This window comes from Bos javanicus, chromosome 22 (genome assembly GCF_032452875.1).
Source record: "Bos javanicus breed banteng chromosome 22, ARS-OSU_banteng_1.0, whole genome shotgun sequence".
NCBI lineage: Eukaryota > Metazoa > Chordata > Mammalia > Artiodactyla > Bovidae > Bos > Bos javanicus.
This window is the reverse complement of record NC_083889.1, coordinates 6,260,961-6,284,166: the sequence shown is the minus strand read 5'-3', so window position 1 is coordinate 6,284,166 and position 23,206 is coordinate 6,260,961. Positions and strand designations below refer to the sequence as shown.

General features: G+C 45.7%; 1 protein-coding gene and 1 long non-coding RNA gene across 9 annotated transcripts in view; one reads left to right on the top strand and one right to left on the bottom strand.

Moving 5' to 3' along the window:
- OSBPL10 (oxysterol binding protein like 10) overlaps positions 1 to 23,206 on the top strand; it is a 362,137-nt gene that overhangs the window by 262,041 nt on the left and 76,890 nt on the right. For all 7 annotated transcript variants that reach the window (XR_009732395.1, XM_061395738.1, XM_061395733.1 and 4 more), the window contains exon 6: positions 9,016 to 9,182. Coding sequence is in view for 6 of the 7 variants with exons in the window: in XM_061395738.1 (XP_061251722.1) it covers positions 9,016 to 9,182 (167 nt within the window). In the remaining variant the exon portion in view is untranslated. The remainder of the gene's footprint in view (positions 1 to 9,015; positions 9,183 to 23,206) is intronic.
- On the bottom strand, positions 15,792 to 21,908 carry LOC133235006 (uncharacterized). 2 transcript variants are annotated; one of them, XR_009732397.1, is made up of 4 exons: positions 20,938 to 21,908; positions 20,414 to 20,542; positions 19,724 to 19,936; positions 15,792 to 18,859 (listed from the first exon to the last, which is right to left on the bottom strand). It is a non-coding gene; the product is annotated as an uncharacterized LOC133235006 (long non-coding RNA). The 2 variants fall into 2 exon arrangements; XR_009732396.1 differs by lacking the exon at positions 20,414 to 20,542 and having other exon boundaries at positions 20,938 to 21,891.

The following is a 23,206-nucleotide window of genomic DNA, read 5'->3' as shown; positions in this document are numbered from 1 at the left end:
TCCAGCCCCGGCTGATCCAGGGTATTCGAAGGAGAGACGGCATAGGCGACCTATTTATTTAAATATTTATCAAAAATATAAAGAGTAATAGAATGAGGATAGCTCAGTGAGGAAATTCAGTGGAGAAAAGAGGCTGAGTAGCTTGGTTTACGCGGGAGACCAATAAAACTTCAAGACAAGAAGTTTGCACCACTTACGTAGGCCGCAGGCGTCCTTCCATTCTCCGGAAGGAGAGGAGACACTGAGGCCTCCCCAGTCGGATCTTAGAAGCCCAGGCATAATTAGTAAGCATGGTGGGTTCCACGCTCCAGATGGAGACTCAGCCAGAGTGAGAGAGAAAGCGACATGGGGAGACCAAGTTTCGGTGAACAAGGCCCGCACTTTATTTTCCAAAGTAGTTTTTATACCTTAAGTTATGCATAGAGGATAATGGGGGAAGGGGTGGAGTCATGCAAGGACAGCAGTTCCTGGTTCTAATCGAAGCCAGGCTTTCAAACTTATCATATGCAAAAGTTCAGGTGATTTACATCATCTTCTGGCCAGGAGGCCTGTAAACATTTTAAGAAACTTATTTTTCTCTAAAGGTGATTATTCTAAAGTCAGGCACCAGCCTCCAAAAAGCATTGGACAAAACTGCATTCCCACAGGGCAAAGGTGAGGTGGGCTCAATCAAGAAAAGACTTAACTCAAGGGTCCAAGGTTACAAACATTGAGGCTACTACTTACATTTCTATACACCCATTATATCAATCAATACACTGCCAAGGACACAATAGGTAAGGAGTATGGAGACTTAGCAGCAAACATTGGCTCAATAAGCGAAAAACCCTTCACCAATACAATTTCTAACCAATCTTTTAACTACTCAAAGGAATCTGTGTTTAGATAGTTTAGAACATCTCCTGCCTCTCACAGTTGGGAGGCTCTGAGCCAACATGTGGCCGGAAAAGCCTATTCAGGCAGGCTAGAGGACTTCCAAAGGAGTTTGTAGGTTGAAACACTGTCACACCCAGGAATTATTAACTGGAGCTGTAAGCTAACTTTTTTCAGAGAGAAGTAGTCGGGGACAGCCCCCCTGTGAAGTCAGAGGTGTAGGTGAGAGCACAAAGCAGAAAGTAGGCAGACTCTGGTTTGGGGGTAGATGCTCGAGAATTTCCAGGGGGACTCCTGAGGCTCCATCCCGCCTTTGCGTATGCCGAGCCTCCTTCCTCATGACCTTTGTCATGGGCGGAGTTCCTCACGCTGGCTCCCGGCAGTGATAGAATTCCAGTTGAGCTATTCCCTATCCTGAAAGATGATGCTGTGGAAAGTGCTGCACTCAATATGCAATATGCAATATGCACTCAATATGCAATATGCCGGCCCCCGGCACCACTGGACCATCAGGAAAGTCCTGGTGAGACTGTTGTAGGGGCCTTTCTGGGCTTTTCCCACTTGTTGACTTCTTCCTTCTGTTCTGCTTCACTTTTTCCCAGAAACAACTTCAGATTCTCAACTTTCATCCCTTTTCCCCACTCAGACCCCTTTTTTCCCTCTGCCCCTACAATGTCTATCTTTTCTCTTTCTCTATCCATCTTTCTCTCCTGACACCCAATGCTTCTGGTGGCAGTGTGTCCCATTTAAGTCACCTTCCCTTATTTTGTGATTAAAAGTCAAGATAAAAATGTGATGATCCCTTCAGTAAGCAGCATATTTGGAAATACTACCATTGCAGAATATTTCAGATGGGTAGTTTTATTTATTTTTTTACAGCGGTCAAAACAGATTGATTGGCACTTCCTCCATAAAGAAAGCCGTCAGATCCTACCATACCAGCTCTTCATCGTAAATACACCCTATGTTTTCCCCCACGCTTGTAAATGTCAGTCTTACTTGGGGAAAGCCCTCTCAGATTGACTGCACCCCAGAGGCGGGAGTTCACTGTGTTACAGGAACAGTGGGGGGCCTTCCAGTGCCTCCCCTGTCACTGGCCTCTGTCTGGGCAGAGGTATCACAGCGCTGGTGTGGGTACTGCAGCCTCCAGCGCTCCAGCAAGGGGTAAGCTGAGGCCAAGCGCAGAGTCAGACAGTCCCACAGTCAAAGCTTTAAGCCCGTGGTTAAATCTTCTGTAGCTTTCTTTCTGCTTCTGGTTGGTTAAGAGAACCAGAAAGTCCCCCCTTCCTCTTTTTTCTTGGGTTTCTTGTGTCTACTAAGGCGTGTTGTGTGAGGAGCTGCAGGCATACGTCAAAACCTGGGGTAAGCACTGGTTTGCACATTGGTGAACACCTGACCCATTGCCTTGCTCCTCTCTCCCACTGGGTCATCTCTGATGGTCTGCCACTCAGGAGCTTTAAGGTGGACTGGAAAGTGAAAGGTAATTGACATACACCCAGTAGGCTACGGTCAGCAGCCACGTGGTAATGTTAGATCCTGGTTTTCTTTGCATTTGTACTTGCTGGTATGTCTGTGATCATCTTTCTGTCATAGACCTTCTGAGTCACTTTCTGTAGGTTTTCTCACTTGTCCAACACATCTGTAGTAAAACACACCTTGAGCCTCTGTGCCACTAAGAAAAAGGTGCCAGTTAATCTATGACACATCGTTGAGCATAAGATGGACTCTGATTTCAGAGATGTTAAAATGTGAAAATTGGTGTGTCTTTGGATTAATGAAATCTGGTTTAGACTTGTGTTTTGTTTTATGACACAACCTTGAGAATTTATCTTTCAAACACATCATACAGCCAGTTATTTTTTTTCCTTACACTGATGCTTGTTTTTCTGTTAGTCTCCGTTACGCTTTTTGTTTCTGTGTTCCTATGCTGCTTTTCTTGTTTCCTTTCATTTTGCTACACAGGTTGTACTTCCTTTTCTTTAGCGTTTTTGGGGGAAATATGTATATAAATTATAGTAGTGGTTACACTGCAGACTTCGAAAAGATTCATTGACTTGTATTATTGTAATTGTCAAAATCAAGAATGACACATTGTGTAGAGTGATGAAGACTCAGCATACTTTAATTTCCTTTTTTTCTCAGTAGACTTCCCGATTTTTGATTAAAATATAATGTGGGAGATATTATCAATATTTTAATATTAATTTAATACTTAATAATGTGTAATAATGATTCAGATCAGATCAGTCGCTCAGTCATGTCCGATTCTTTGCGACCCCATGAATCGCAGCACGCCAGGCCTCCCTGTCCATCACCAACTCCCGGAGTTCACTCAGACTCATGTCCATCGAGTCATTGATGCCGTCCAGCCACCTCATCCTCTGTTGTCACCTTCTCCTCTTGCCCCCAATCCCTCCCAGCATCAGAGTCTTTTCCAATGAGTCAACTCTTCCCATGAGGTGGCCAAAGTACTGGAGTTTCAGCTTTAGCATTATTCCTTCCAAAGAAATCCCAGGGCTGATCTGCTTCAGAATGGACTGGTTGGATCTCCTTGCAGTCCAAGGGACTCTCAAGAGTCTTCTCCAACACCACAGTTCAAAAGCATCAATTCTTCGGCACTCAGCCTTCCTCACAGTCCAACTCTCACATCCATACATGACCACTGGAAAAACCATAGCCTTGACTAGATGGACCTTTGTTGGCAAAGTAATGTCTCTGCTTTTCAATATGCTATCTAGGTTGGTCATAACTTTCCTTCCAAGGAGTAAGTGTCTTTTAATTTCATGGCTGCAGTCACCATCTGTAGTGATTTTGGAGCCCCCCAAAATAAAGCCTGACACTGTTTCCACTGTTTCCCCATCTATTTCCCATGAAGTGATGGGACCGGATGCCATGATCTTCGTTTTCTGAATATTGAGCTTTAAGCCAACTTTTTCACTCTCCTCTTTCACCTTCATCAAGAGGCTTTTTAATTCCTCTTCACTTCTGCCATAAGGGTGGTGTCATCTGCATATCTGAGGCTATTGATGTTTCTCCCGGCAATCTTGATTCCAGCTTGTGTTTCTTCCAGTCCAGCGTTTCTCATGATGTACTCTGCATATAAGTTAAATAAGCAGGGTGACAATATACAGCCTTGACGTACTCCTTTTCCTATTTGGAACCAGTCTGTTGTTCCATGTCCAGTTCTAACTGTTGCTTCCTGACAAATCTCTTTAAAAGAATTTTGACTTAATCGTCAGTGGTGTTTCATGTTTTCAAGAAGTATTTAAATTCAGTTCCAGGGCTAGGATGGGGTGTGATGAGTGGAACAACTATTGTGAGCACAAATTTAACGGTACCAAAGTCATTGAGATAAATTATGTTTTAATGCAATATCTTTAAACCAAAATTAATGCAAAAAAATCCAGGATGAACAAAATATCAAAATCTTAAAGTCAGGACTTGACTGGGAGAGGCAACTGAGTCCTTTAAGACATTTTTTTGTTTTGACACTAATTTTGATTTAAATAATATTGCATGAACGTGACATTTATCTTGATGACTGAGTGTCTTGATGCCTGTTTAAATTTTACCCAGAGGCAAGTGCCTTTTCCCTCCCGAGCCCCAGCCCTGCTTAGCCTTGAGTTCAGCTGGGTTCATCGCTCACTGCCGCTCCTTTCATGCAGCTTCTCCGGTCTTGAGTTCTTTATCCTGGTGCTTTTCTTCATGTCTTGGGATATGTCCTCAAGTCAGTTTTTCCCCGGAAAGTGGGATATTTTCTGAGTCCCTGCAGTGGTACTCAGAAGGCATAGAGGGTAGAGTTTGAGAGTCTGGGTTCTAGGCACAGGTGGCCTGGGTGTTCATCTGCCATTTACCCCTGACACTTACTGGCTCTGCGTGCCTTTTTGTTTATCTGTCAAGAGGTAGGTCCTAGGACTTACCTTATGGGTCGTCATTAGATGAGTTAACACACAAAAATTCCACATGATAGGGACTTGCCTGGTGGTCCAGTGGTTAAGACTCTGCTCCCAGTGTGGGGGCCCAGGTTTGATCCCTGATTGGGGAACTAGATTCAGTATGCTGCAACTGGGAGTTTGCAAGCCACAACTAAAGATGCTGCAAATAAAAAAGGAAGAAGATCCTGCATGCCACAAATAAGACCTGGCCCAGCCAAATAAATAAATATTAAATAATAATTTTAAAAAGAAATTTTTTTGCATAGTAGTCCTTGGCACCTAGCAAGAGCTCAACAAGTGCTGACTGTTTTCAGCGGAGGAAAGATAATTTGTCCGAAGACAAGCATTATCTTTCCAGCCTCGCACCCACCCAGAAATATGTAGATATTCATTTACATTCTTCTCTTCACCTGTCAACTTTTGGCATTTAGCGTTGTGGCAAAAGCCAAGACTAGCTTGATTTTTTTTCCCCCTTTAAGGCAAGTCTAACTGTTCTGCCTAAATGAATGGAAAATTTTTCCTCTTGATTTTTTAATTAAAAAGTGTTGCCAAACTTCATGAGCCAGGCATTCATTAAACTCTTCTATTTTTGTGTGTGTTTGACATTTCAGTAAGAAAAAAACCTAAGAAAATATTGGAAGCTGTGTGTAGATATGAGTGTTTTCTGATTGGTTTTGCTGGACTGTGGTGGGCTGTTTTCACAGGACCCATAACCCACTCTTTAGCTCCGGCTGTGTGTTTCTTCTGTTATTGTTTATTGTTTTTTTCCATTTGTCTCAGTGATCTCTTTCAACTTAAAGGTCTCTGCTGTGTACCTTCTGTCTTTAAACAATTTTTATTATTTATTTTTGTCTGCACTGGTCTTCGTCGCTGTGCACGGGCTTTCTCTAGTTGCGGTGAGTGGGGCCGGTCTCTAGCTGTGGTTTGCGGGCTTCTCACGGTGGCGGCGTCTCCTGTTGCAGAGCATGGGCTCTAGAGCACTGGCTCAGTAGTTGCGGTGCGTGGTCTTAGTTGCTCCGTGGCATGTGGAATCTTCCTGGACTAGGGGTCGAACACATGACCCCTACATTGGTAGATGGCTTCTTAATCTCTGGACCACCAGGGAAGCCCTGAATCTTCTGTCTTATTGCTGACCCTTGTGCCCTTGGCAGCTGCTCACTAGTAGAACTTCATCTTGACACACTACTTACTTGACTTTCTACAGTGTTGATTCAGTTTTAACCTTGTTTCAATACTGAAACCTTGTTTCAGTATTAACCTTAATTCTGCTAATTAAGCCCACAGTATGGCTTCATTTCCTCATAATAATTCCTTCCTGCCTCCATCTCTTTCTTCACCTCAGCCTGTTTTCTTCTCCTGGCTCTGTGTTCTTGTTTCATAGTGGTTACTTTATTTTGTATTGTTTCAAGGAGACACCTCTCCTGATGTTTTCTCTGACACCTTACCATTAGAGTGAATTTCAGAGATATATTGTTCCTCTCAGTCTTCTGAGTATCCTTCTCAGGATACTGTTTCTTTTCTCAAGCACTGTAGAGTCCTTTAAAAACAAACAAACAACAAAAAAAAAAACAGTGGAAACTTTAGAATTAGCCAGCTGCACTCAGTTTAGATGATCCCAATTTTATTGGCAGCATCCAAAGCATCATAGTCAGGAGCCAATTGGACATATGCCTTCTTCCCTCCCTCAGGCCTGATGAGGGTGTTGACCTTGGCCATGTTGATGTCATAGAACGTCTTCACAGCCTGTTTACTCTGGTCCTGGTTGACCTTGACATCCACAGTGAACACCAGTTGTGTTGTGTCTTCTGTTATCTTCGTGGCTGACTTGCTGGTTGAAGGGGAACTTGATGGCATAGTGGTCTGTGTTTCCCCCAGGAGCACTCTTCTGGGGATATGTGGGCTCCCTCCTGAGCCACAGTGTTTCGGGCCACTGGAAGATGAGTAATGTATGGATCTTCTTTTTTCATTTTATGGCCGTGGATGCCTTTCAACGCTGCTTCCTTGGCCTTCAAGGCCTTTGCTTTGGCTTCGGCTTTGGGAAGGGTTGGGGCTGAGAGGAAGGAAAATGAGGTGCAGCAGCCCCCACTACCCATCTTCAGTGCAGAATTGATCAATTTATACAGCCTTTATCATTCACTCTGTTAGAATTTCCCCCCTGTATCCTCACACAATGTAGGCCTATCCAGACTCCCAAACCAGTGACTGGGGATCAGAGCAGCTGGACTGGTTGGTCTGAGGTGGGCTTCTCTCCTGTCCTCACCCACTGGGCTTTAATGCTCGGAATCTGTAGAATGTACAAAAAACTACATTTCCCAGCATGCGTTGCCACCTCCCTTCCTGTCCTGGTCTTTGCTGAGTTTTTAGGGAGAAGAGGAAGGCAGACAGTAAACGAATGAACAGAGTGAGTTCAGTTCAGTCGCTCGGATGTGTCCAACTCTTTGTGACCCCATGGACTGCAGCATGCCCGGCCACTGCCTGGAGCTTGCTCAAACTCATGTCCATTGAGTTGGTGATGCCATCCAACCATCTCATCCTCTCTTGTCTCCTTCTCCTACCTTTAATCTTTCCCAGCATCAGGGTCTTTTCCAGAGCCGGAAGACAGTAAAACAACTATCGGGATGGAGGGGAGCCTGCGGCGTGCTGCCTTGGCCGCCATGGTCCTGGGCAGGGGGCCTCTCTGAGTGAGTGATGGTTGAGTCGATCCCTGGATTTATGTGGGAGACCTCCTCCACCAGGTAGATGAATGGAGGATGTCAGTCTTAGCAGGGAAATAGTGCCCACCAAGACTCTCATTACTTTGAAGAGCTTGAAAAAACATAGCCTTGCTTGGGCATTGTGAACAGCAGCGGGAGAAGAGCAGATGGCGGGCAGTGTCTGAGCACTGAAGGGCGACTGAGTTCTCATTCATGTGAGGCAGTTGAGCCAACCTTCCCTTACTCACTCCTGCTCTCAGGCTGAGGACGGAATCCCCAGGTTCAGCTGAGTGTGAGGCCAGTTCTTTTTCTAACGGCAGGACTGCGGTGGGGTGTAGAAATCTGCCTCCGGTTACTTCCTGTCCCCTTAGGAAGCATATACAACTATTCTACAGTAACCCATGACTCTTAGAAAGGTCGGCGATGCCTCGGTGGCTCAGTGCTTAAGGAACCCGCCTGCTAGTGCAGGAGCCACAGGAAACCCGAGTTCCATCCCTGGGTCAGGAAAACCCCCTGGAGGAGGGCATGGCAACCCACTCCAATACTCTTGCCTGGAGAATCCCAGGGACAGAGGAGCCTGGCAGTCTACAGTCCGTGGGGTCGCAAAGAGGCCCAACTGAGCATACATGCTTACAAAGGTTAGTATTAGAGTTAGAAAGGTTTTCTTGTTGTTCTCAAGGATCTAGGGAAGATTAGAAAAATGCTTTATGGGGAGTTCCCTGGCAGTCCAGTGGTTAGGACTCTTGATTCTGCTGCTGGAGGCCTGGGTTCAATCCCTGATAATGGCACTAAGATCCTGCAAGCCACGTGGCATGGCCAAATAAAGAGAGAAAGAAAATAAACATTTTATAAACACCAATCTGGTAACCCCAAAAGTGTTTTTTGCTATAATGGCATGACCACATCTGTCTTCAGTGATGTGGCTTCTTGACTTCTGCCACGCTGGCTGCATCTAATGGCTGTGGGCTTGTGACGTCATCACACTGCAGATGTCTTTTCTCAGCTCTGGTCATCAGATTGCACTCAAACTGCATTTTGAGCAGCCTGTGTCTGATAAAATTCTACGTTGTTTTTATTTTTTGCCCACGTCGTGCGGGATCTTTCCTGACCAGGGATTGAACTTATGCCCCCTGCTTTGGGAACTACGGGACCACCAGGGGAGTCCTCGACTTTTGGTTTTTTATTGTAAATATTTTAAAGTATTTTTAAACAGATTTAAAAAAAATTTTATATTTAATAAAAACACCCTTAAGGAAATGTGGCAGACTTGTTTTTGTCCAAGAATAGAGAGAGACACAGCCTATGGTGATTCTGATATGGCCATTATGCAGAGACCCGTTTATGAATAGATGATCTGAATCTACACTTCAGTCTACTGAATCAACTGAAATCCACCACTGTCCACTTAAAGCTGGGCCCACTTCATGTTGGGCTTCTTATCTAGTGTGATTCCTCTTGACCTCTAAATGTTGGATTTGGAAAATGCTTGGCATCATCCTCGGTCTTTATTTCAGAAAGCATCCTGGGATGGCACGGGCCCAAGTCGCACTCCACAGAGCAGCTGAAAAATGGGACACTTGGCTCCTTGCCATCAGCCAGCGCCAGCATCACCTGGGCCATTTTACCCAACTCCACGGAGGACGAGCAAGCCTTCCCACCAGAGCCAGAGCCAGAGCCGGAGGTGAGCCGCCTGTCCTCTCTAGCACCGCATATGGCTTGTCTTAGTGCTTGCTGGGAAAGAGAGTAATTATATTTGTAACTTGCTCATCTCAGGATTTTAAGAGGAGACCAATGATAAAATGGAAGCATCCCTAGGGGAGACAAAATCACCCCCGAGCATGCCTGTTCTCCTGCCTGGCAGCTGCCGTGGGCGAATTATGATGCAACCTATGGGGAATCTCCTATTTTCATTGAAATGGAAGTTATTTTCATATTGAGCAGGAGAGATTCTAATGCACCCACTGACGTGACGCCTGTTGACACGATGGGAGCAGTTACAATATATTATATCACTCCCCTGAAATAGCGGCTTCTTTGTATTGGTTGTGCTAATACCGTGAGCACCTGCCTCCCACTCTCACTCCTTGCATGCTACAGAACCGGGCGAGCCCACGGGCAGTGGCTGGGGCTCTTCCAGGTGCTGCACTGCAGCTCAGGTCCAGGGACGAGCAGCTCTGTCGACCTTAGCGGCCAGCCAGACCCCCACAGGCTCCCCGGGGCCTGTGATCTGCCTGCACGATGCTCCTTGACTGACGGCGCCTCTGAGTGGCAGCTGGAGAGAAGCCAATGCAGCCTGCCTTTGGTTCATTTCTCCCGTGTCACGAGTGAATTTCTGTTTCCCTGTTTCTTTGCATGCACGTTTCCTGTTGACGTGATCTCGTGAACTGGGCTGGGACCTACTGTAACCACATGTTAGAGGTGGTTCTTCGTTTTAGTTGAAATCACTTCGGCTACAGAATTATAGAACAAGATCTATTTTGTAAGGGTGCAAGCCCCAAAGCAGCGTCTTGGATCAGATGGTGTTGGTTCTCCATTGGCATTTTCCTCCCAGCTTCACGTGGTTCTTTTCTCCGAGGGTGACCTACCGGGCCTAGGTCTTCCAGAGGCAGGGTTAGCCTGCCCACAAAGCATTTCATCAGCATCTGTAAGGTGACTTCACAGAGTATGAAATGATAGGGGTGTGAGGTTTTGAAAGGCCTCTGCCTCTAGCCATGCACCAAGTTTCAGGTGGGGAACACTTGCAGCTGACATGTAGTTGCCTTGCAAGGTAAGTTGGCAACCGAGAAGTTGATTGGAGCTTGGTGTTGGGTAGCTCTTTTGAGAGCCTTGGGTGGGGTCACGTTTGAGGAGGGGTACTTCGCTGCTAAGGGGCTGAGAACTCCAGTCCCTTCCATTCCATTGGGAAAGAAGCTTTGGGACTTCACACCATAATACACATACTTAAAACTTGCTCTAGAAAGAAGTGAAAAGAGAAATTCTTAGATCTTCAGAAATAATTGTTTAAATCCTGTGCACAGCAGCATCACGGAAATCCTAGCAGAGACTGTCATCTAATAGGCTTTAAAAAAATTTATTTATTGAAGTCTAGTTGATTTATACTGTGTTAATTTGTGCTGTACAGCAAAGTGATTCCGTTATACATAATTCTTTTTTAAAATATTCTTTTCCATTATGGTTTATCACAGGCTGTTGAATATATCAGTAGACCCTTGTGCCATACAGTAGGATCTTGCTGGCTATCCATTCCATAAAAGAGTTTGCATCTGCTAACCTCAACCTCCCAATCTCTCAGTCCCCAGTCCCCCCCGCCTTGCCACCTACAAGTCTGTTCTCTGTGTCCATGAGTCTGTTTGTGATAGGTTCATTTGTATCATATTTTAGATTCCACAGGTAGGTGATATCGTATGGTATTTATCTTTCTCCTTCTGACTTACTTCACTAAATGTAATAATCTCTAGTTGTGTGTATATATGTATAATTATAATTATATACATAATGGAATACTAGTCAGCCTTAACGAATGAGCAACCTGGATGCAGCTAGAGATTATTACACACACACACACACACACACACACACGTGTGTGTGTGTGTCTGTGGTGTGTGTATTCTTTCTGCATTCATCTGTCAATGGGTATTTAGGCTGTTTGCAAGAACACTGGGGTGCAGGTATTTGAATTAGAGCCGTGTCTGGATATACGCCCAGGAGTGAGATGGCTGGATCGTGTGGTGATTCTGTTTAGTTTTTTCTGAGGCACCTCTGTAGTGTTTTCCACTGTCACTGCACCAGCGTACATTCCAAACAACAGTGTAGGAGGGTGCCCTTTTCTCTACATCTTCTCTAGCATTTGTTACTTGTAGACTTTTTAAAGATAGCCATTCTGACCAGTGTGAGGTAGTACTTTGTGGCAGTTTTGATTTGCATTTCTTTAATCATTAGCTTACTCCTTGGAAGGAAAGTTATGACCAACCTAGACAGCATATTAAAAAGCAGAGACATTACTTTGTCAATAAAGGTCCGTCTCGTCAAGGCTATGGTTTTTCCAGTGGTCATGTATGGATGTGGGAGTTGGACTATAAAGAAAGCTGAGCACCAAAGAATTGATGCTTTTGAACTGTGGTATTGGAAAAGACTCTTGAGAATCCCTTGGACTGCAAGGAGATCCAACCACTCCATCCTAAAGGAGATCAGTCCTGGGTGTTCATTGGAAGGACTGATGCTGAAGCTGAAGCTCCAATACTTTGGCCACCTCATGCGAAGAGTTGACTCATCTGAAAAGAGCCTGATGCTGGGAAAGATTGAGGGCAGGAGGAGAAGGGGCTGACAGAGGATTAGATGGTTGGGTGGCATCACCGACTCAGTGGACATGAGTTTGGGTGAACTCCATGAGTTGATGATTTACAGGGAGGCCTGGCGTCCATGGGGTCGACAAGAGTCAGACACGACTGAGTGACTGAACTGAATAATTAGTGGCCTTGAGCATCTTTTCTTGTTCCTGTTGGCCATCTCTGTGTTCTAGGAGAAATGTCTGTTTAGTAACCTAATAAGCTGACTATCAGGGCTGCTGGTATTCCGCATTCTGAGTTCTTCCCTGCATCTGTGCTGCTTTCCCATGGGTGCTTCCTGTAACCCCAAAGTTTGAGAGATCTGGGTTTTTTTTTTAAAGTTATTGCCCACTTTGCTTTCTGGTCAGTAGCACAGGCAGACGATAGTATATCATTATCCATATGAAATAACTAGCTCCGAAGTTCAACTTAAATAGACCTTGAAGGAGAAACACTAAGGAGAGCTTTTCCCCCTGAAGTTAGGGACAGTCATTAATTTCTTGTCATTTTTGCCCTTATTCCTTTTGTGGGCCCAGTAGGAGATCCTGTCTGGTAATCCCTTACGGCAGGCAAGACTTACGGCTTGTGATGTGGGTGTGATGGTTTTCTGAGAAGGAAGGATTAAGAGTTCTTTTGCAAAGCCTTCCCTCATTTTTTCCAGTGACACCGCTAGCAGATGATTTTTGCAACCCAAACAGCTAGTGTTGGTTGGACGCTATTTTTATTTTAGGCCATTGTGCTTTGTCTTTTTTGTTGTTCTTGTTGTAAGAATTGAAGAAGCTAGCATCAGCCACCCAATAGTTTTCTTGTCAGAAAAAGGAGAGTGTTTTCATTGTCTCCCTTTTGTATAATTTTGGAGAAATAACCCCAGAAGAAGTGAGGTGAAATTCCTGAAGGCTAAAAAGTTCCTTATGAGAATGTTCCTTATCCCTTATGATATTGAGAATATAGTTACTAAGTGGGTGGTCATTGGGAGACTAGGAATTGTAGCTATTGTGATGGTTTAGACAAATACGTTCTTCTGGCTTATTGTTGTGATCATGTTAGGTCTTTAGGAGCGTAAATTAGGATATAAACACTCTGATGTATATTTATGGTGTTTGTTTTATTATTTTTTGGCCATGTTGTATGGCACTCGGGATCTTTATTCCCCCACTAGGGATTGAACCCATGCCCTCTGCAGTGGCAGTGCGGGATCTCTGGACCTCCACGAAAGTCCCTGTTTGTGTCTTTTTATGGCATCAAGCAATTAACTCATCAATCCAATTCCCATCAGACACAGACTGGGCATCCTCCAAGTCAACTCAGTTCTGACGCTGTCCACCTGGAGGGGGCGCCAGATCGCACAGGGGAAGGGCTCAGACTGCAGGACGAGCCCCGCCTTCGGCCAGATGCCAGTCACAAGCCCAGGTTGTCATCTGTGCTTCTGACCAACTGGCTATGGATTGGAGAGGCCCGCCCTTCTCTCAGGTGTGATTGATTTGCTAGAGGGGCTCACAGAACTCAGAAACATTTAACAGTTTCCTACAGAAGGATGTCATTCAGAAATGGAAGGAAGAAAAGCTCAGGGCAAGGTCTGTAGGGAGGAGCTTGGAGCTTTGCTGCCCTCTCTGAGTGTACCTCCGCCTCCCTGCACCCCATCTATTCACCAACCAGGATGTTCTCTGAACCCTGTTCTTTAGGGGTTTTATGGAGGTCTCATTGCATAGGCAAGAGTAAAGAAATTCTTGGCCACTGATGATTCTCCAGTGATTAAAGCACCTCCAGCTCCTCTCCCCTCCCCGGAGACAAGGGAGTGGGACTGAAAACTCCAAGCCTCTCATCACAGGGCGTCAGCCCCACGGACCACCATCTCCCATCCTTAGGCGACCAGGGGCTTACAAAAGTCACTCACTAACATAACAAATGACACATTTAAAGCTCTCATTTCTTAGGAAATTCTGAGGGTTTGAGGAACTCTGTGCCAGAAATAGAGACAAAAAGCAAATGTACATTTCTTACCCTAAATCACAATTTCACACTCCCCTCCCCTGGTTCTGGCTTACCATAAAACAACTTACACATATCTAGAAAATGAATGCATTTTCAAGCTCAGTCTGTTTCATTCTCAACAGAACAGAACTCAGAAAGCAGTGTGTATTTAATAATGTGAGTTACAAGAAAGTCGCGGTTGGCCTTGTTATCAAATCTCAAAATTTTATTCTGCTGGGGCTGGAACTAACTAAATGTGAAAATGAAATACTCTCACATAATGAAGCGAGTTAGGATCTTGGTTTCCCCTGTTAGTAGAACGATAATTCAACTCTCCTAACGTGTTTGAAATGTTAAGTTTAGACAGAAAAAGGTTTTGGTTGCGCTTTCTTTGTTGAAGCACAGCTTGTTTTAGGACAGGAGAAGGGGAGATGTTGGGCCTGGTGCTCTTGACTTTTATCCATCCTCTGGACTGAAAACCCACCAACTCAAATCCAGGTCCCCAGGTCCTTTGCTTTTGCACAGTAAGGTCTCTAAACACATGACGGTTTCCCCAGAGCGTTTGTGTGGGAGCTAGAAGCTGAGATGGGGCCCATATTCCTTCTGCTGCTGTAACTGGTGGACAGGGTCATGAAGGGATGTGTTCAGAGGCAGGTGCAGTGGCAGAGCTCTGTTCAGTCCCCCTGCTGCACTGGCGGGAGAGGCTGCTGAAGCCGCAGCAGCAGCAGCAGCCAGATGCTGGGGTCAGGGCTGCCTGCAGTGCTGGCTCTTGAGTTAAAAAGCCTAAGAGGGATTTATGTTCCTCCAGACCAGTGATACTGTACATGCCCAATTCCCGTATCACATCCCTTCCTGGTCAAAACACCTGAAGTGGTTTCCATTCCCAGCACTGGATCTGGACTGGTCGGGCTGTTGTTGAAATAAGGAAGCAGAGGATGGCATGGGGGCAATCCTGGATGTTGACCCATCTTTCTAGAGCAGGGGTCCCCAGCCTCTAGGATCTAGTGCCTGATGATCTGAGGTGGAGCTGATGTAATAACAATAAATGTAGTGCTCTGGAATCATCCTGAAACCATCTCCCACCTCCACCCCAAGCCCCGGTCCATGGAAAAATTGTCTTTCATGGATCTGGCCCCTGGTGCCAAAAAGATTGGGGACCACTGTTCTAGACAATATATCTGAGGGGTAAAACCCCTCATTTGTCCTAAAAGTCAGGTTTATAGAGGTATAATTCATAAATAATAAAACTCAGCCCTTTAAAAATGCAGTTTTATCACTTCTGTCCTTTGATTTGTTAGAGCAGTTCCATCACTTTCCAGGATTCCCTTGGGTTCCTGTATGTTTAACTTGTCCTCTGGTCCCTGGTGAGCACTCACCTGTCTTCTTTCCATGTAGTTTTTCCTTTTTCAGAACACCCATCTAAATGGAGTCATGCAGTCTGTATTCATGAGTCTGGCTTCCTTTGTTGGGCATAACGTGTGTTGTGTTAATCACTGGAGGTGTTTATTTGGTGCCCAGACACCTACCCCTGGCCTGGAGAGAAACTGGGGAGTCTTCTCGTTAATCCCTCCCCTTTGGCTTCCCAGGTACTGCTGGTGGTAAAGAACCCACCTGCCAATGCAGGAGACATAAAAGACTTGGGTCCAGTCTCTGGGTCAGGAAGATCCCCTGGAGGAGGGCATGGGAACCCATGCCAGTATTCTTCCCTAGGGAATCCCACGGACAGAGGAGCCTGGCGGGCTACAGTCCACAGGGTCACAGAGTTGGACACGACTGAAGCGACTTAGCACGCATGCATGGGTACCTTCAGCAGAAAGTCCTGATGCCATGTCTCAGGAACACGCTGTCAGCTCCTGTCAACCCTGGGTTGACTGTTTCATTAGAACACTTTGCTTGGTGAATCATCTGCATCGAAGTGTCAGCACTGCCATCAAGAGACCATATGCCCTGCATCCTCCAAGTCTAGCAGGTTCAGAAAGACTTCTCCTAATGTCCCTACTACGGACTGGATCAGCATATAAATTAGCTAAGTGGGCTTTGGTTAGAAAATGGCAGAATTGAATTTTCAAGTGCTTATGTCATAATCCCTCCTTCTCCAGTGGAGGGGATTGTCTTACCAATGAGGGGAGGAGACAGATATAAAAGATGTAGCTGAATGTTGCCTCAAGAAGAATTTTCATGCCCTTGGTTGACCTGTCATTTTTAGCCCAGAACTTTTGAACCACTCACTCAACATAGAAGGCTGTCAGTTTTGAAATACTCTGAAATTCAAGTTGAAGCCTGGCCAGTCTAATCTCAAGCCATTTTGGTGGTGTTTCATGCCTCACCTCCACAACGCATCAGTGTATAGGTGTGTGTAGATTTGAGCATAAGGATAAGGCATGGGACGGTGATAGATTTTTCAAGGTAAGGTGGTATGCTATTTTGATCATTTGGATGATTTTTTGTAACTAAGCTATTATTGGTGGCTGTGCTGGCTCTTTGTTGCTGTCCCGGGCTTTCTCTAGTTGTGGTAACTGGGGACTGCTCTCCGATGCAGGGGGGTGTGTGGGCTTCTCATCGCAGGGGCTTCTCGTTGCAGAGCGTGGGCTCTAGAGTGCAGGCTTCAGTGGTTTCAGCTCATGGGCTCAGTTGCCTCGTGGCGTGTGGGATGTTCCCAGACCAAGATCAAACTTGTGTCCCCTGCACTAGTACACAGATTCTTAACCACCGGACCATCAGGGAAGTCCTGGTTAATTCTTTTAGCATACGTTTTCAACCTTGAAGATTTGCTCAAAATATTTGACACACATTTGTTTGTTAGCAACTGTTTGACCAGGGAGTGAGACAGCTAACCCATCATTATAATGGTGGAAAATTGCTTTTGTGATTTCTGTGATAGGTCCACAAAGTTTAATGGTTGCTCTGTAGGAAATGTTGTCGATCATGTCCAGACTTTGTAACAAGAAAGTTCACGGGTGACATGATTACCTGTTTTCTACCCCACTCTCCTTCCTTAGTCAGAGAGTTTAATTGCATCAAACTTTGCAGATCCTGTAGAACACTTTTTTCCTCTGTGAACCATGCCTTTGAATCCCTAAATCTTAAAATAGTCTTTAGGGGTCCAGTGGCTACTCCCCAGACTGGAGGGAATGACTGGCTTGTGAAGAGTCACAGGACTGGTGAGCAGTGAAGGCAAGGTAGAAGTCTGGACTCCTTTATCCCCAGCCAATGCCCTTTCCTATAGACTACACCATTTCCTGTGTCCAGAAGGAATCTTCAACTGCAAATAACAGAGAACCCAGTTAGAAGCTCAAGCAGTAACACTGTTTAATTTTCTCCCACAATTGGACTTCTGCCGATAGCGGTCATGGGTTTGTTGCAGTCAGTCCTGATGCCCTTGAAGATACGGGCTGTTAGAAAATGGTATGCAGGTTCCTCAGAAACAAAAAACTAAAACCGAACTACTGCCTGATCCAGCAGTCCTGCTGTGTATCTTTATCCAGAGGCATTGCCATCTGGATCTTGAGATGTTTACACTCCAGTGTTCGTTTATTTCAGCTTTGTTCCTGAATAGCCACACAAGGTGGGAAGAGCCTAAGTGGATGAATGAACAAAGACTGTGGTGTATGATACGATGGGTTGTTAGTCAGTCTTAAAAAAGGGGCGAGCCTTCAGGACATTACGCTGAGTGAAATACGCCAGTCACAGAAGCACAAATACATGATTCCACTCATAGGAAGCATCTGAAGTTATCAGATGCATAGAAACAGGAAGTAGGATGATGGTGCCGGGGTAGAGGGGGATGAAGAGTGTTCTCCAGTGAGTGGAGAGTTCCCGTTGTACGAGATGAAGGGTTTGGAGGGCTGCTGTGCAGCCGTGTGCGTGTAACTAACACCGACCGTACTGTACACTTCAGCATTTGTTATGAGAGTAGATCTTGTGAGTCCTTTATGATGCAAAACATCAGTTACCTCTATTTAAAAAAAAATAAAATAAAAACAGGTTTCTTCCATTATTCTTGAGTTGGTTTTTCGTCCCCACGCTTGTCATGGTGGCGGTGTGCCAGCTGCAGTCCCAAGCATCAGAAACCCATGGCATTCCTTTAGAATGTGGGACGAGATGAAGGCTTTCCCAGGATGCTCCATGTGGGAAGGGAAGGCCCCAGCACACTTCTCCTGTATGTCCCAACCAGAACTAGATCCCCGGGGCCCCACCCAGGACCTATAACTCGAGCCTGGCAACTGGGTTTCCATGACTGCTTTACAGTGATCAGTCACCCTCCCTGGCTGTGGAGGAGGGTGCTGAATCACAGTGAATCTTGAGTCCTAGGTGGCCCCACACTGGGTCCCCATTAGCAGGGGAGAAGTGGGGATAGCCTTGGGGTATGGAGATGGTGTGACTGGACCCCCCAAACCTGCCCCAAGCGGGTTTTCTTCCTACAGCACTCATCTGCAGCTTCCACAAGACTTTTCCAGCCCTACCATTTCATCTCATAGGCCCAGTGCTTTGATGAGTGAATGTGAGTGAAAGGTCCGTCTGCACTGTTCATGTGCTGAGGGCGTCTCTCCCTGTCCTCATCTCTGTCCCTTGCTCTCTTTAGGAGTCTGGATGCCCCAATAGAAGTAAGTCTAGGGACTTCCCTGGCGGTCCAGCGGTTGAGACTTTGTGCTCCCAATGCAGGAGGCATGGGTTCCATCCCTGGCCATGAAACTGAGATCTCACATGCCATGCAGCATGGCCAAAAACCTAAAAAAAAAGTAAGTCTAACCTGCAGAGTGGCACGTGAGTTATGAATGCTGCTGTAATAAGAAATTCATTAATGACCAGTGTCCTGGCCTCCCTAAACAGAAGGCTCGCCTACTCATTAGTCCATTTCTCATGATGGGCCTTGACCTGTCCAACACATACTAGATGATGGTGGTGATATGTGGAACTCTTATTATGACCTTTTCAGAAGATCCATGCAGGGCATTCCAATTTAGGTCCTGACATTATAGGAATGAGCAGTGGGTTTTAATCATCTGGATTTTTTCTTCTCCTCTTCTGGCTGTAGGTCTGCAGAGACAGCAGTCCATCCACTCTGCAAATGTAGAAGATACGCCTCCTAGTTACCAGACCCTCAGGACTTAGAAATCAGAAGGATCCAGATTGTTGATTGTGTTGAAAAAAGATCCTTCCCTCATAAGTTTGCTCTGTGTCCCAATAGAGTAAGATAGTAATTATTCATCTTCTTGGTTATTTGTTTGTTCATCAAACACTAATTGAGCTACTATGTGGTGGACGTTGAATGGAAGACTCCTTACTTTAGCAGATTTCATAGCTCAGTACTGTGAGCTAAGTCATACCCAGGTGGCCAATGCAAGAGACTTAAGAGGTGCAGGTTTGATCCCTGGGTTGGGAAGATCCCCTGGAGGAAGGCATGGCAACCCACTCCAGTATTCTTGCCTGGACAATCCCGCGGACAGAGGAGCCTGGTGTGCTACGATCCATAGGGTTGCAAAGAGTTGGACATGACTGAAGTAACTTAGTACGCATGAGCTAAATCATATACCAACCCTCCCTACAAGTTCATATGTTGAAGACCTACCCCTAGTAGGACTGTATCTGAGAGTTACAGACTGTATCTGAGAGTCCTTAGGAAGCAGTTAAGGTTAAGTGAGGTCATGTGGGTGGAGCCCTAACCCAAGAGGACTCTCTCTGACTCCACCCTGGGAGGACGCAGCGGAAGGCAGCCGTCTGCAAACCAAGAAGAGAGCCTTCTTCAGAACCCAGCCGTGCTGGCCCCCTCATCTTGGACTTCCAGCCTCTAGAACTGTGAGAAAATAAACTCCTATTGTTTAACCCAACCCAGTCTATGGACTTTTGTTTGCCCAAGCTAAGACACTCAGCTTATTAACTCCATGCTTTTCTCACAATAGTCACAATTATTTTTCTCTCTTTATACCTTGAGATTAGAAGCAGGAGAGATGGTTTTTAGCTCAGTGATGTTTCCAGGTTAGTTTGCCAACACTGTGAAGGTTCTGGGGTCTGGGGCTGTGGTCTGCCTGTGGCCCGTGGCAGTTAAAATGACCATGTGTGAGCCGCATGGCATTTGGTGGTGCCCTCATAGGATCCGATTGCTGTTCCTCCCGTGGCTGTTCCTCCCGAGAGCTCCTGTCTGTAAAAAAAAAAAAAAAAGAAAAAGTTTTTCTGTCCTCTTAACAATCAACAGCAAACATAACCATCACACACAACCTAAGCTCTGTGTGCGTATTCCAAGGGCTGCTTGAGCCTGGACTCTGGCTGCACTGATGAGCTCTCAGAGGCTACCAGATGCAGCAGTGTCATTTCCTGAGCAGCTTTGGGGGAATTTTTTGTTACTTTTTCAAGGATTTGTTCCTCCCTTCATTCCTTTTCCTTTTTTCTCCTCTCCCTTCTAGTGGGTGATAATACAGTTTTGTTTTCTTGGCTGGTGTTGCTTTCATGAGAGCAGGTGGAATACACTAGGAGGTCCCCAGCCACACCTCCTCAGGGGTTGCTAGGGTGTGTCTGGGGCTTGAAGCAGCGGGTGCAGCCCTGGAACGAGCTGGTCTGTGGCCGGCCTCCCCCCTCCCCTCCCCCCAGTCCACTGTGGCTTTGTGACATAAACACCCACTGGAGTACTGGGGATGCAGCCGCCGTGCATTTGCCAGTTGTGAGCTGGAGCTGTATGAAAAAAATCAGCACCAAGTGGTATAATCTCTTCCGTCCTGCAGCAGCCCCCAAAGGATTAAGCGCTTTGAAACTGGTGAATGAAAAGGGCTTAGAATTATGCAGTGTTTCGTGTGGGTTTCCCTCCTTCTCCCCTCCCGCTTCTCCCTCTCTCCACCCCTCCTCTCCTCCTCTCCACTGCCCCCTCCTCATCCCCCGCTTCTCCCCTCCCTCCTCCTCCTCTTTGCCTTCCTGCCAGTCCTGTGGCCACAAAGAGGGAAAGCCTGACCTGAACCAGACGTGAAGAGTGGAAGCGAGTGTATGCAGGTGGTATGCTTATTTTTAGTGTCCTGTTGTTTCGGGTTTATTTATTCTCTTCCTAGCCAGGTGGCCCCAAATTTCACAACTCCCTCCGCTTTCCCCCTGGCCCGCCTTGCCCTGTGAAGTGCTCCCAGCAGAAAGAAGCTCTCCACCATCTGCCCGGCTTACATTTTTATTTGCCCACGATGAATAACTCTTCCCAGGGTGATTTATGTGCCCCCTCTGATGCTGTTCACTTTCCGGAGATGGGAAGTCGATGCTCAGAGATTTATGATCTTGGGAAAACAATGTTATGGAAAAAACGAGGAAAGTCTTTTCTCACATCCACTTTGGGCTCTGCCTGAATTAATCAATGAGTTCTTGGATCCCTTTTGCGATGTGAAATTGAGTTTTGTAGATAGATTATGGGGCCATGTGGCACAGGGAGTGCCTCTGTGCTGTATTGTAATTCTAAATTCTAAATTTTTTGGTAATGATGAAAGATGAGCAGCTCACCAGAGCAGAGATGATGTGTATGTATGTGAATGAAATTGTCTAAGTCCTGGTAGATTTCTCTCCCTGCGGATATAGGACTCAAACGACCGCCACTCTGACACTTGATCCTACTTTACCCTCAGCTGTTTGGCTGTCTGTCCTGTTCCCAAAGCTCTCCTTGTCCCTGCAGATATTAGAGCAGCAGGGGTCAAGCAGGTGGGCTTTGTGAGGTGACAGGTGCAGTCAGGTGTCACGTGACACCTGGCCACCACCATCTTCTTTCTCCTCTGGGAACAATTTGTAGTCATCGCTTACCCAAAACCCTGACCCCACTTCTCTGCCATTCTCCATCTGCAGCTGGCTCATTAGACACTGGACTGTCCTCCATCACATGTGGCTCTCTCTGTTGGCTACAGTAATCCCAGCCCGTGACCTCATCACTAATAAGTATAAGAGGGGCAGACACACAGCCATTTGCAGGAAAAAGAAACCATAACTTTTTTGGAAATGAAGTTAAATCTGAGTGAGAATGCTGTATCAGTTGTTAAAGCCTTAGAACTGTCCTTCAGATTGCCCCCAAATCTGTTTTCCTCGATCTTATCAGAATTGCTTTCCTTGAAAGAGAATTAGCCATGTATGGAACTTGATTGCCTTTAAGTAATGCTGCAAGGCATCAGATCTTACAGCAGATGTATAGTATTTAATCCACACTCTGAGTTTGAAAGAGTTTTGTGGGTCATTCTGGAAATGGACCCCACCATGAATGACATTCTTTTTTGGAAAATGTGTTTCAGACACCAAATATCTTCTTTTCACTGGCTTGTGGACTAAAATGCAGGGCCAGCTTGTAGTTTTGTTTTAAAAAATTATATGACTGGGGGAAAAAATAACCCCTTTGGGGAACATAAGGTTTTCTTATAGTGACTGAAACCAGTTTCCTGTACTGAAGTGAGAAAAGAAATGCAAGCAAGAGAAAGGGACTGCTCTTAGGGTTACCTGCCTTTTTGTTTCATTATGGTGCATTTTTAGAGCTAAAACCTTTATTTAGAAGGAAATCTTATGTAGAAATTCCCAGAATGAGAAAATACCCACCCATGTTAGATGCTGTTTTGTGAAATAAGTGGGTCTTCACCAGAAGAGGGGAGAAGTGAGGTTAGATGTCATAATGGCTTCTTCCTGAGCCTTAACAGAAGCCCTTTATAAAGCAGCAGCGTGCCCATCTCACAGAAGCAGGATCTTTGTTTATAAATTTTTTAGAATGCAGATTCCTGGAAGAAACAATCGGTAGAATGTAAGAGCCAGAACATTAACTTGAGAAGGGGAGAGCCTCTTTTTGACAGTCTGGCTGTGGAGATGAATAAAAAGTGTCTCAGAGCTGTGGGAGTGTTTTGGAGAGGCGAGGTTAGATGTTTGCCTGCCTAGATCATAGGACCGAAGCTGGCACTCTGTCTTCTCTTAGGCATTCTGGTCTAGGGTTGATGTCAGGTTGAGCCATCCCTTGATGCGGAGGGGCGGGTGTTAGCACGATGTGTCTTTAGGGTCCCCTCTGTGGAGGCTGGCAGAGTTGATTGAACCCCAGTCCGTTTATTAACTGTTTTTGAGAATGTGGGCGTGTCAGTGATCAATGGTAATGATCGTAGTAATTTCCTGGTGGAAACGTCATGAGAACCAGTTGAGACCGTGCCTTGTCAGTGTTCAGCTCTGTCCCTTGCACTTAGTAGGTACTCATTAGTCTAAGTCAGTCCCTGTTCAGATCGTCTTTGACCTGCCTCTCTTATCCCTGGCTGTAGATACAAGTTGAGAAACCCCTCCGAGCATTTGTTGTTAAGCGAGTTTGAGTTCTTCACACGAGATTCATTTCTCTTATGTCATTTTCCTAAAGAATAGTCTGGGTGTAAGTGATGACAGATGTATCTGTTTATCTGGTGGCCCCGATTTACAAAGGTCCTCCACTTATTCAAAT